Source organism: Cygnus atratus, chromosome 2, assembly GCF_013377495.2.
Source record: "Cygnus atratus isolate AKBS03 ecotype Queensland, Australia chromosome 2, CAtr_DNAZoo_HiC_assembly, whole genome shotgun sequence".
Lineage (NCBI taxonomy): Eukaryota > Metazoa > Chordata > Aves > Anseriformes > Anatidae > Cygnus > Cygnus atratus.
The window spans coordinates 96,099,264-96,112,148 of record NC_066363.1 but is presented as its reverse complement, the minus strand read 5'-3'; the positions used below and the strand labels follow the sequence as shown (position 1 = coordinate 96,112,148).

General features: G+C 38.6%; 1 protein-coding gene across 1 annotated transcript in view; it reads left to right on the top strand.

Annotated features, from left to right (window-relative positions):
• LOC118249946 (uncharacterized) overlaps positions 1-12,885 on the top strand; it is a 39,415-nt gene that overhangs the window by 2,749 nt on the left and 23,781 nt on the right. The window contains exons 4-5 of the mRNA XM_035550460.2: positions 4,295-4,328; positions 11,337-11,387. Coding sequence (XP_035406353.1) covers positions 4,295-4,328; positions 11,337-11,387 — 85 coding nt within the window. The remainder of the gene's footprint in view (positions 1-4,294; positions 4,329-11,336; positions 11,388-12,885) is intronic.

Below are 12,885 nucleotides of genomic sequence, written 5' to 3'. Positions count from 1 at the left end.
GTTCTGTTCCTGGAAATCAGTGTGTGCTAGGCTATGTTTTTTGAGCTTTATTGAGCTAATGATGGGTTGTAAACTGATAGTGAGCAAACATCAGGCAAGTTGAAAACTGGGCTGCTATTTGGGGTTAAATGTTAGTGGTGGTGTGGGGTCCTGATAAGTCACGTGACAGCATTTCTGTAGGAATAAGTCTCCAAGATCCCATCGTTGTTTTCAACTACTTTTAATTCCTTGCTTCAACTTCACTGTATATTTTGATGGCAGAAGGTCAGAATTCCTTGAGATACCCAAAGAAGTTTTTGTATCACCAAGTTTGAAGTAACGATAAAAGTCCTGAGCTTATCTTCATTTTAAGATACAGGCTAGACATTGGTAGAGAATAGTGTTTTGTGTTCCTTACCAGAGTAATTCTTCAAAATTGTTCAGAGTAATACCACAGGATGTCCTGACAACACAGCAAATGAAGAGGTAGTTCTCCACCTAAGTCACAACACTAGCCAAACCAGCTATTTTTTGACTTTTGTGAGATGACTTTCAGATAAACAATTTTTAAAATGGCTGTGGTGAAGGTACTTTGTTTGTCAACTGCTAGAGAAACTTTAAAAAACAAGAGAGACAATGCTTCATTAGGAAGACAGTCACTGTGGGGGAAAAAAATCCAAGAAACAAATAGAAACACTTGCCACGTGTGAGATGAATCTTATTGGCCTACATCTCCCATAGCTGTTCCAAGTGAAGTACGTTACTTTGAGCAGCTGCACCAGTGAAGCCTAACTTTTACAGATTTTCAGGGATACTTCTGTTGACTTTGTACGTGGTTGTCTTGTTTTGTTCGCTATGTTATTTAGTTATTCTGGGGTTTGGATAGATACACGAGACATTTATCTAGGTTACTTCTCCACACTTCCATGTTTTACCTCTGTATGTTGGCTGGTTTGCTCACCTGTATACCAGTACTGCTGACTCCAAATGAATTTTATGTTCTGGTTGCTTAAGCAGCAGCATCTTTCTAAATCTCAGCATGCCTCTTAGGTGACTGGTATTGAATGCACTGCTTGTATAAAGCTAGGGAGATGTTTATTAGTAAGCATTGTCTAAACAAATAAAGACTTATTTTGAAATCTAATTCATGTGTGCTACAGTTGTCATTTAATAAGACTCCAGGAATATTGCTTTTGATCATTTAGAGGTTGTTTTAGGAAGATTCTGTATTGATTCTCATTCTCAGTGTTTGAACTGACAGTGTAAATGCTCCTATTAAAGGGAATGCTGCAGGAAGGGAAAATGTAAGTAGCAGACAGGAAAACCACAATCCTTTTGTGGCAGTATAGGCATCCTACTCAGTCAGACAGAAGTTTTCTTCTTATTTTCACCCAGAATATTTTGTTGCATCCAAAACTAAAATAGAGTAAGCCTGTACCGAAAGCCCGGTGGAATTCCTTGACTGTATTGGAAGGTAATAACTTGGTACATGAAGCCAAGTCAGTGTTCTTACAAGAGTGGGTGGTGAATTTTCATTTGTCTTTAGTCTCTGTAGGCTAGATGCTCTATAACCTACTGGATTGATGTGTGGTGGATTTGGAGGGGTAGGAATAAAATGAATGACTTGAAAAAAAAAAGTAGAAGCAACTTTCAGGTCTTTTGAGTAAATGTCTGTAATGACTTTTTAGTTTGTTACTAGATTAGGGTTTTCTAATTTGAAGCCTTTTCCATTTGTACTTTGCCGTGAAAATCTAGCAGCTTTTTCCTAATAGGTCTGAGTAGTTGCTTTAGTTGAATAATAGATCAGTGATCTAATGGGAAGGATCAAGTTATTTCTGTTTGATTTCAATGATATATGAAGCTCAAACATGCAAGTTCTCATGTCTTTGCTTAATTTACAAAATGTTAGATAATTTAATTCCATATGGTCTGCTTCTCTGTAGAGTTCACTTAGTTTCTATAATTGAGTGTTTTTTGTTGTTGTGCCAAGGGTTTGCATTTCTCCCTGATGCCAGTGTTGATGAAGATGACGGTTTGTGTCCTTGAGCTGGAGTTTTAGAGTAGTAAGCGGATTGCTCGTCTAATTTTTCTAGTGCTGATAATTTGAGGCCTAAATCCTGTAAGAAGTACTGATGTAAAAACACAGATGGGGGTGGTCACAGTGCATGGATGTGTATATCTCAAGTTGAGTGTCTTGTGACCTTTGCATAGTTGCATACAGATGGGCTTCATGGTTTTGTTGCTGAATGGGTATTTGGCGGGGGGGATTGACAAACAATAGTAATCTTATATGAAAAATATATTTGTTAGCTCTTTAAAAATTGGAATTGGGAATTGGCTTGTTATTATCAACTTTGAGAACAGCTGAATGTTACTTTCAGTGATTACGGTGAGCTGGTCAGAAAGCACTGTTGTACATCAGAAATGGTGGTTGAAAATCTGAAGTACAAACAACTTACCTCTCCTTTGATATGACATTAAAATCACCCGTGCTTGGGAGAACACTTCAGTTGGACACTTGTTTTGATACTTGAAGTGCTAACATAGTTAGGCTTCAGATACTGGCAACTTGCTGTGCCATTATATTGGTTACGTTCTGCCTCCAGAAGTGTTTAGTATGCTGTTATGTTCTGTAGCCTATCTTCATGTTACAAACTAGCTTAAAATGTAGAGCTCTCTACATTTGTCAGCCTCACACTTTAAGAAATGGAATAAATGATTTCAGTGTATAGGTTGCTAATATCTAGTTTGTGATTGCTGAAATGTGTATGTTTAGGAAGAAGTAAATGATGCTTATACAACTGTGAAACAGTGTTTTGTTAGATAACCTGTGAACTTGAAATGTGTGAAAAGTAAGAAGTATCTCTTTGAGAACTGCACATGGAAGGTTTGAACCCTGAGAGACAGCAGTTTTTGAGTTGTGGCTTCTCAAAGTTAGACACTTTGTTAAAAGTTACACTAACTTTTTACAGTCTTAGCTCAAAAACAGCTGTTGTAACTTGCTTGTGACATATGGCCCAGGGCAGAGAATAAGTTTCTTACCAAATGTGTAAGAATCTTTATTCCTGAGGTAGTTTTGCTTTTTTTTTTCCTGCTTATCTTTCTTTTAAGTAGTCTTAAGAAAACATCATAAGTGAAGTGGACGTATCAGTCTCAGCTGTGGAACAACACTTTGAATGTTAAAGCAGTAATCCAAGTGCAATCTGAATTGTTTAAAAATGGTCAGGAAGAAAACTTTTAATGGCAGCTCACAGTTTCTGATGTTTTCTACATGTCTGTGAAATGTTAGGTATTAGCAGCTGTTTACTATAAAACTGGAGTAGAATGACAGGTGGCTTTGTACACGGTAGAAATACTCCTGGCAGGATGACTACCAGGCAGACTGCCTGTATTCCAAGCTTACAAAATCCTGCTGAGTTCATACACCACCACCCACTTACCTGTGATGATACTGGCACTTAGGTGACTTCCATTTTAAAACTACCATGGAAGAACAACTATTTGGCTTCCTGAACAAACACCTATTGCATCAGTCTTACTTCTTACTGAACTGTTACACTGACTTTCAATGTATCTTCCACAGCACTGAACGCTGAAAACATAGCACTCAAATCCATGGAGTGCTCATAAGCAAACAGCTGTCCTTCTGGTAGAATGATGACACTTCTTTCATTCTTTTAAATGAGAAGTTTGTGTTTGTTTGCCAGAAAGGTCTCCAAATGCGTCACTATTGATTTTAGCCAGGTTTTGAAATGGAAAACTAAGTTCTTTTTCTGAGATGCTTCCAAAAGTGATCTGTCCTGAATTCAGCTGATGAAAGCTGCTTTTCCTGTTCTTCATGATATGAATAAACTTCCAGGAGACTTGGTTTGTCCGGAGGTTTATCCAAATCCACCCTATATGGTGGTGGAGCTGTTCTTTGTTAGCTTATTTTTCCATTCTTTTCTTGGTTGTTGTTGGAACTATAGTTTTTTGAACTTTAGGAACTTTACAAGCTGCAGCCATGCAGAAATGAAGGTTTTGTCTGGCATCCTTGACATGTTTCAAGCCATAATCATCTCTTAAAACTTAATACTAAGGCTTTCTTGAAATTAACCTTAGCTGTAAGTATAGTTTTGGCAGTACTTCCAGCTCTTGCAGAAAATCATCAGATAGGAAAAATTAGAGCCTTTATAATGGAAACTTTGGCCTGTATTGTAACTTGTCTGCAAAGGCTTCATTTAGGAAGTACAGGGGTTTTTCCTTCAAATCATGCAGCACATTAATTTGTTTTTCTTATTTTATTTTGGGATGACTTGCATCTTCATAATTAAAGAAAGAAAAAGCCCTGAGACCCAAGACTGTCTATTGTAAGTATAACACTTTATTCTTTCCAGCTTCTTAGTATGGATATTGCTTGGGGGTTTTAATGTGTTGCTTTTCCAGTAGTTCAGTTATCTGCATTTGCCAGATCTGTCTGTAGCTGTGTTTTTCTTTATATGCTGAACAATCTCCTGAGATACTTATCTAATGAACAGTTGAATAAAGAAATGTTTTAGAGCATGGAGCTTTAATTATGCCTTTCCACATCTAAATATTTGTATATCTATTTAGCAGAGGGATGAATAGTCAGTATTTGTTTCTTACCTTCCCAGGCTAAACTGTCTTCCACTTGTTTGTCAGCTTCATGCACTCACTGCTAAGCTTCAGGCAGTATACTAAGCACCTATGTGAGTAGGCTAACATAGCACTGTTGCAGCTGCTGCTCTACCTGTGCTGAATTTGCCTAGCTGCATCACAGGAATGTTATGCCTTTCTTTATTGTAGTGTGGACTTGGAGTAGCAAAGACCTATTCAATGTAAACTGAGTTGTTGGGGTATCTCATCCCCCTAAGCTGAGAACATGCATCCAGACTGTCATGTGCCCATGGGAAATAAGAGTAATGGTAAAAGACTGGAAACTTGGGATATAACTTGCTCACAGTGGACATGGAATGATGTAAAAACACTGTACAAGATTTTGAAAGTACTGCAAGCAAGAGGACACTGGCATACATGGGAGTACTGGCTTAAAAAACAATCTGAAGATTATAAAGCAAGAGGGACTTAATGTCAGTCATCACAAGAAATGAGCCTCCCATTTCTAGTTTGTATTTTCAGTGTGTTCTCCTAAGAAACAAGGCTTACAGAAACACATTCTGGCTTTGTTTGCTGCCCAGTATCTCTTGAACCAGGTTAATCAAGGGTTCCTGAAAATGCCTGTCTGCACAGAGAAGAGTGTCAGTCTTCTACTGAGGGAAGTGTTGCAGGCTGAGCTCACCACCTGCACCCTGAAGAATTAACACGGGAGAACAACACAGAAAAACCACTGGTCAGAGTATTTTCTAAGACTGGGCTTCGTTAGCTGCTCTGGTGGCTTGGTGCTGAAAACAGGCTATCAGTGCAAGACATCATTCACGTGTGTGAGCAATTATGAGACATTCTGCCCCAGCGGATGTGAGCACTGCGTGCAGATCTTCAATTTTTAGAAATACTGGTAATGCAGCTCCTTTTCAGAACTGCAAAAGTTCTGAAAGCACAGAGGTCTCTTCAGTGGATATGAGCAGTCTAGAATTGTATCTATACCTCAGCAGCAACAGATTTGTTTGGCCACAGGCCAATGCTTCTAGTCAAAAATGGGTTCCTACACTTATTTTGGTATTCCTCATTGGAAATGGTCATTAAAAGTAGTACCACTGAATGTGATCTTGCAAACTTGATTCTCGAAGAGGTACCTGCTTCAAGACATCTTGTTTTGGAGGAGTAGTGCAAAGAGTGCATGGGACAGAAACTGAGATTTGAAAACAAGGACAGAAGGAGTGGCAGGAAGACAGTAGAAAGAGTGGTGGAATACAAGAGTCTGTTGCAAAGACCTACGGCTTTAGAAAATGATACTGCTTCATGTACTGCAAGCTCAGCATTCCAGGGAAGCTTCAGGGTAAGAACATACGGTCATTACAACCACTGCATTCCCAGAAATGTCACAGGTCAAAATCTTATGACTGTCTTATGGAACTGGAAGAGAGGTTCAAGTTCCCGATTATTAAAGAGGAGAATCTTGTAGTGAAACTTTGGTAAACAAGCTAGAGTTAAATTTTGGAGGAGTCCCAGCATCACAGGATACTGCATGGCAGAAGCTTTGTAAGTTATTTCATCCAGAAGGTTCTGAATCTGTGATCATGTTGAAGCTATCGACATCTTTTTACTTTTAATGTGAAATCAATAGTATGAACACTCATGTCTCTATTCTGCTTTATCCATCTTGAATTCTACTTCCATGAAGATCCAGACATGGGAAGCCAACTTGTAAGCCATCGTCATGGTTTACTTGTCCAAAGAAGGCCAAAAAGTAGCTTTGTGAAGTTTATTTCTATGGTTCAGGGGTGTGTGTGGTTTTGTTTGCTTGTTTTTTGTGTGTTGGGGATGGGATGGGATGGTCGGGGTTTTTGTTTAAGGTAGAAGAGCTTTCCACTTGAGGAACTTTTCAAAGATGGCAATCCAGTTTTTGTGCTGGGGACCACAGTGCACAATTATTTAAAATTTCTGTGGGAGAGTTTGAGAAGTTCTGTACATGTCACCAGTGACACAGTTATCCCTTGTGAGTCACTAGATCCAGGAAATCCATTGGTGTTCTGTCAATGAGATATAAGAATAAACTCCAAATATGCTTGGCTTTTGTTTTTCATTTTAAATAACTTTGCAGACGTGGTAAGCATGAACAAATGTATACAGTTTGTTTGTGGAGTTATGTAGTGAAATATTTTGAATAAGCATGGATATTCTTAATTTACATGTACTATGTAAAGTATGAGTCCTGTGTGACATCAGGATATAAACTCATGGGTTGCTCTTACTGCTGTTGGGTCTCTGGTGCTATTCTAATGTTTGTGTTATCAAACACTCCAGTGAAAGTGAAATGTGGCAGCATGTTCATGGTGGAGTCTTAAGGACCAGGAGTAAAAAGGCATGGATATTGTCAAAGTAAAGGATGAGTTTTCTTGGAAATCTCTTGGGGCAAAATCTGACAGGTATCTGAAATGTGCACTGTCCAAAGAAGAGTGGGTACTTCAGAAGATGTTTGGCATTCTTAAAACATACTACAACAGCATAAGCAATTTCTTCCTTGCTGTGGAATTAAAAAAAAATTCCTTTCTCATCAGGGAGAGCAAGACCAGTACTGGTATCATTCACAAACCAAAATTACAAAAACAGAAAACCCACAATTATTTGGATGCTGAGTATTTCCAGCAGTGGGGAGCATGACTAACCTGACTGTTTAACTGTACAATCTCATTGCCTTTAAAGTCAGTGAAGCCAGGAAATGAGTCTGTTTACAGATGCTTGTGGTTGGAGAAGTACCACTTCCTTGTAAGAAGGACATCTGGATATCATTCAAGTTTCCATATGGCAAAGCTATCAACAAATTATTTTTGTGGCGACAAGAACTTGGTTTCTGGTTGTGTTTTTTCTGCCTGCTCTCAAGAAGTTTAGAAGACGGTCTCAACGGATGATGTGGGAAGGGAAGATACTGAAGTCTTAAGACTTCACTAAGTTAAATCAAAGCTCAGTAAGTTCATGAAGTTCAGTTGTGATTTCTTCATACAGCAGTAATTGAACAGATGAAAGGCTTCTTTTAGCTCTAGTTGAGGCAGTTGCACTTCTATGTTCAGGTATCAGGAAGGAGATTAAGCATTTCTTTCCTACCTCTTTTGGGCCAGAGGAGGCAGAAGTTTGGAAAACTCTTCTTGCTTTGAGCAAGAGGCACTAAACACTGGGGGAATGAAATTATACATGTTTGGCAGTGTTCCCCAGGCAATAGTGAAATCCAGTGACTTACTCCCCCTACCTTGTTCTAGTAGTATAGAGGATGAGCCCTTTTAAAACCACTTCTGGGCTGCCTGTCTGCATTGGTGAAACTAATTTTCCACAACTTTCCACAAAAAAGAGTGGATTAACGGAACTTTTGCACAGCCTAGCGATTATTTCTTGCATTACAGGAAGTGCAGAGTTAATTCGCAGTGCTTCCTCAAAGACTTCTCATAGAAGGTTCTGAAAAGTGTAATGAGGAATGTTGTAGGTGTTTAGCTGTTGGATCTAGCAGCCTGCCTCTACATTCTTCAACTTTGAGCTGTTAAGTCATGTTGTGAGTAAGGAGCTTCATTACAATCATCCTGTAATGCATGGGGCCGAGGGGAAGAAGCTAATCTGAAGGTTAGCTGCACTTTAACAGCACTGTCTAGTCATTCCTTTCCAGTGAGCGAAAGCACAAATATTCTGCCTTGGGTTCAGCAGTGGAAAACCGATCCCAATCAGCATTTCAGCTTTGTGATTATAAGATTTTATTTTCTTAAATATGACTCTCCATACTCAGTATCTGCCAAGCATTAATTAGTATATGTAAGCTTTTACGGTGTAAAACTACTGCTAAATTTTCAAAGGAAGGGAACCTGGAAGCTCTTTCCTGAGTTCAGACTAGAATAGAAAATACTTCAGAAGTTGTCAGAATAATCAAAGTGCTAAGGTTGAATGCTAGCCCAGCTTTATCACCTCTCTTGGAGTTTTCCCCTGTACAATGGAGTATAGACTCTGTGTACTTCACCTATTGTTCTCAAAAGTGAGTCTGTTGTGCTGAGTCCGCTACATTGTTGTTGGTGAGCAATTGAATTGGCAATATCTGAAACTGTCCTTAAGTTTTGAGACATAGCACTTCTATTTCTGGCAGTTAAAATGAATGTGTGTGCACTACAAATGCAGGAATAGATGCAAAAGGTGGAGTTCAAAGAAATGTATTCAGGGCCATGTCATTAAATATTAAGTATTGAAATGAGAAGTGTTCTGGTTGTTTTGTTCATATAGATTACTAGTATCTGGAAAATACTCTATCTAAAAATTCCTATTTGGAAGGGATTTCCTGAGGCTATTGAATTTAACTTCCTGACTGAAGTAGGACTACTGCCAGTGCTGGAGAATCATCCCTTGCTTATTGAATCTTTGAACATCTCCAAGGACAGAGCCCTCTACCTCTGTTTAATCAGTCTGTATGTGCTGCCCTTCCTTAAAGAAGAATTTTATCCTAACAAAATAAATCTCAGCCTCCTAAGGAGCTATTTATATGCCTTTGCCACCTCCCCAAAGAATACGTGAACATCAGTTACAAAGATGAGTCTAACCTCTAGATCTGCTGCCCTTCCCCTAGACCCTCTCTTTTTTTCACATTGCACTATAAATGGGAGAGGCACGAAACCAGACATCCTCACAAGTACCAAATGCAGGAGGATAAGTTACCTAGAAGTTTGCTGCCTGTGCAGGCTTCCAGTAGGAGGTTTGCCTTGTTTATAACAGGCTTGCTTTTGGCCACTATCCAACTTAACATCCATCATAAGTGTCAGGTTCTTCTCAACTGCTCAGCCTGTGCTTGTGAGTGGGGTTACTTCAGCTGTAGAACTCTGTATTTCTTACATTAAAGTTTCTTTAAGGCTCAGTGCACCCAAGATCCTGCTCAACTAAATCTTTGAAATCTTTGACATCAGTTGTATTCCCTGAATTCATCTTGTCTGTGAACTTGCTGAGGGTTTTCTGTGCATCTTCAACTAGGTTACTGATGAAGAGGTTAATTGTTATGAGCCCTGGAATTGGTCCCTGGGCTACACTGCAGCTTACTGGACACCAGGAAGAGGCTGGGCTGTTGCTCATTGTCCTTTGATCCTGGCAGTCCAGCTGATTTTCAGCTCATTTGTCAGCCTGATATGCTTTAAGGGAAAATACTACTGTGTTGTGGTTTTGAGATATTTAAGGAATAAGCCTTTGCTACTAGAATTGCAAAGCCAGGGAGCTTGTACACATCAAGCTTAAATGCTAGTATCTAAAACTAGCCTCACCACATGGGAGAGCATCTTCAGGATTATAACTGCTTTTGTGAAACTGTTAGCAGACATTATTCTAACTGCCTGCAAATGTTTGAAAACAAGGAAAGAAAAAAATACATGCTGTTATCTTTGGCGATAGTAGGAGCTACAACTGACTTTTAACTTGACCGTATGTGTAAGCCGTAGCCACATTATGGCAAACTGCACTGTGAGCTGCTTCTGGCACAATTCTCTGCAAACACAGTATGTTCCTGGAAGTAAACAAATTTAAGTGCGACAAAATCTTACTGCACAGGTGCCTGTTTGTGTTGTTTGTTTGGCCATGTTGTCAGACCGCAGATGCTGGACCTGGAATCTAACTCAGACTGTGTGTTAACTGAACAACTCTGGAAATAAGTAGTTTTCATACTTGTAAAGTATCTGCGGATACTTTTATTTATGCTACCATGGTCTTTGAAGCTTTTTACTGAAAAAAGTAGATAACTTCTGAGACTTCTGAGAAATCAGAGGCCACATTTACTTATATCTCTCCCTTATGTTAATATTGCGTAGCTGTTTGCAGAATGTTTGCAGAATATTTGCAGCTTTGATCTGATACAGTTTAGGTATGCATCTATTCACTGCTAATCTTATGCAGAAAGAGGAAGAAACCAGTGCTGTATACAAGATGTATTTACTAAAAGGATGGAAAAATATTTTCACTTCAAATTCACTCCAAAAATAGGAATTGCATGAGCAAATATGTAGTCTAATTTTTCATGTTTGTTAAGCTTAACATAACTTTCAGATTTTCCAGTAAATGAATACTGGTGTATCAGTTTGTTTTAGTCGTGGATGTCACAACTTCCAAAATGCTGAAAGCATCATTAAAGCTCACCTAGGGTATGACTGTGTATGGATTTGAAGGAGAGAGGGGTAAGGGAATAGTTACAAATGAAGGAGGTAGAATCATCTTTACAGAAGCATGTTTAAACGTTCATCCTGAAACTGAGTGGTTAAGAATATACACAGATACCTATGTAAAAGACACTACTGTTCTGCATAAAATTTAATGACCTAGGGCTGTGCCAAGGCTCTAAACCTTTAGATAAGGATTTGTCATCAGGCACCAATGCCACTGGACCTGCAGTTGCAGACGATAATGAATAGCTAAAATAAAATAACTAGACTGTATGAAAAGCAATTAAAAATGAAATAAAAATTGAGTACTCTACGCTTCTGTGATACTCACCTATATGTTTGGTACATTGTATTAGTGGGGAAGGTGAATGGAAAAGAAGGCTTTTTCTTGCTTAGAGGAATAAAGTTAAAGAAGGGAAGCATACCAAGATGAAATACTGTTACCACTGAGCCTATATTAAGCTTGCACAATGAAGATAACTGCTCAGTTCTTTAATGTGTTTGGATGATCTACTCTGTACTTAATAAAAGTATGTGAGAAGAAGCGATCTGACTGTCAAACTGTCATCTTAGGTCCTCCAGCTCCAGTCCGAACTCCAATGAAGTATGAAACACAGAGACCAGGTAGCTGAATATAAATAAGCTAACCTCCTTTTTAAATACACCCTTGAAATTGATAGTTTTATTTTAATGATGATCAAAGCTTTTTGTTGATGATGGTTTACTAAGAAACAATACAAGTTATGAAACACTTGAACCATTGCTTTTCTTTCGTGTGAGGCTTAATTTATTTAAGGAAAGTTCTTAGAAGGATATGAAGTTACAGATATTTTCACTGAAAGACTTTCAAACCTGAGACAGCAGTGTTTCTTCCTGATTATATGACACCAATCTAACGTTTTTTAGTTCATGAAGTTTTCAACTGAACATTTTGTAGCGTGCACGTGTACGCACATAATACAGTGAAAGTTTAGCAGAACAAAAGCATGTAAAACAAGAACAGTATGGGCTGTCTCTTATCACGATAATACTAAGACAAATACTAAGACAATATCTAGTTGCATGTTGGGAAGCAAGAAGAAAACAGCCACTACCTTTTAAAGGTCTTTAACTTTTTTCAACCTCGCTCTTTCCAGATTTAGCCCGAAAGATCACATGGCGATCACTGAGAGCTACTACACAGGCACAGGGTTATATTTTAACTCTAATGCATTGAAGACTTGTTAAAAATCTGTCTACGGAGACCTACTACATGGCACCAACTTGTTACATGGCGACTTTGTCACACTATGCTGCTGCTGCATATCATGTTAGGCAAAAAAAAAAACCACAAAAATAAAACTTAAGACGTGTAAAATAAAATTTTGGTGGGCTTGGGCCATGCTTATCCTGTGCCAGGAGGTGTTCCATCAGGTGTTTTCTACCACAGTTAAGTTATGACAGATATTCCGTATAAATGAAGTGCTGGCACTATGTGAAGTATTTTTTTTTGTGTGCAGCTATAGCATTTGACTTGATTGCAGTAAAAACTTGTTCCTACTGGAATAGCATAAATTCAATGTCCTCATGAAGTGTTTTTTTTTCTTTTTAAACCATAACCCGGTATCCTAGGACAGAAGTCAATACCATATCGTTTGGTGCCTGTTACATTTCCACTTCTGCTCAGGTTTGAAGAAACTAGCAGTGTTTATGACTTCTCAGGAAATTCACTAGTAGGCTAAAATACAGGTGTATGCAGTTAGGAAGATGAGTTCTATTTCCTTTTTTCTCAGATTAAAAACACGTATTTTAACACTTCAGTGTGTACTTTTATAATGGTTAAGACTTAAATACATTTAATGCCTCTGGTTTTGCAGATAGATGTAGCTGGTGCTCTGAGCTGACTCTCTTAAAAGAGTTTAAAGACAGTGTAAAAACTAAGCAAATAAAACCCATTGAGGAGCGAGCTATGCCCCGGTCTGAAACACTGCTGGTTCAGGCTCAGAAGCATAATCACTGTGGTTGTGCAGCTTCTGGTCTGCCCAGGGAAGAAGAAGAGTTTGAGTTTGCCATATTAGCGAAGCCGATGTCTTCTTTGTTAGATTTAAGACAATGTGATTCTTGAACTTCATTTCCAAACAAG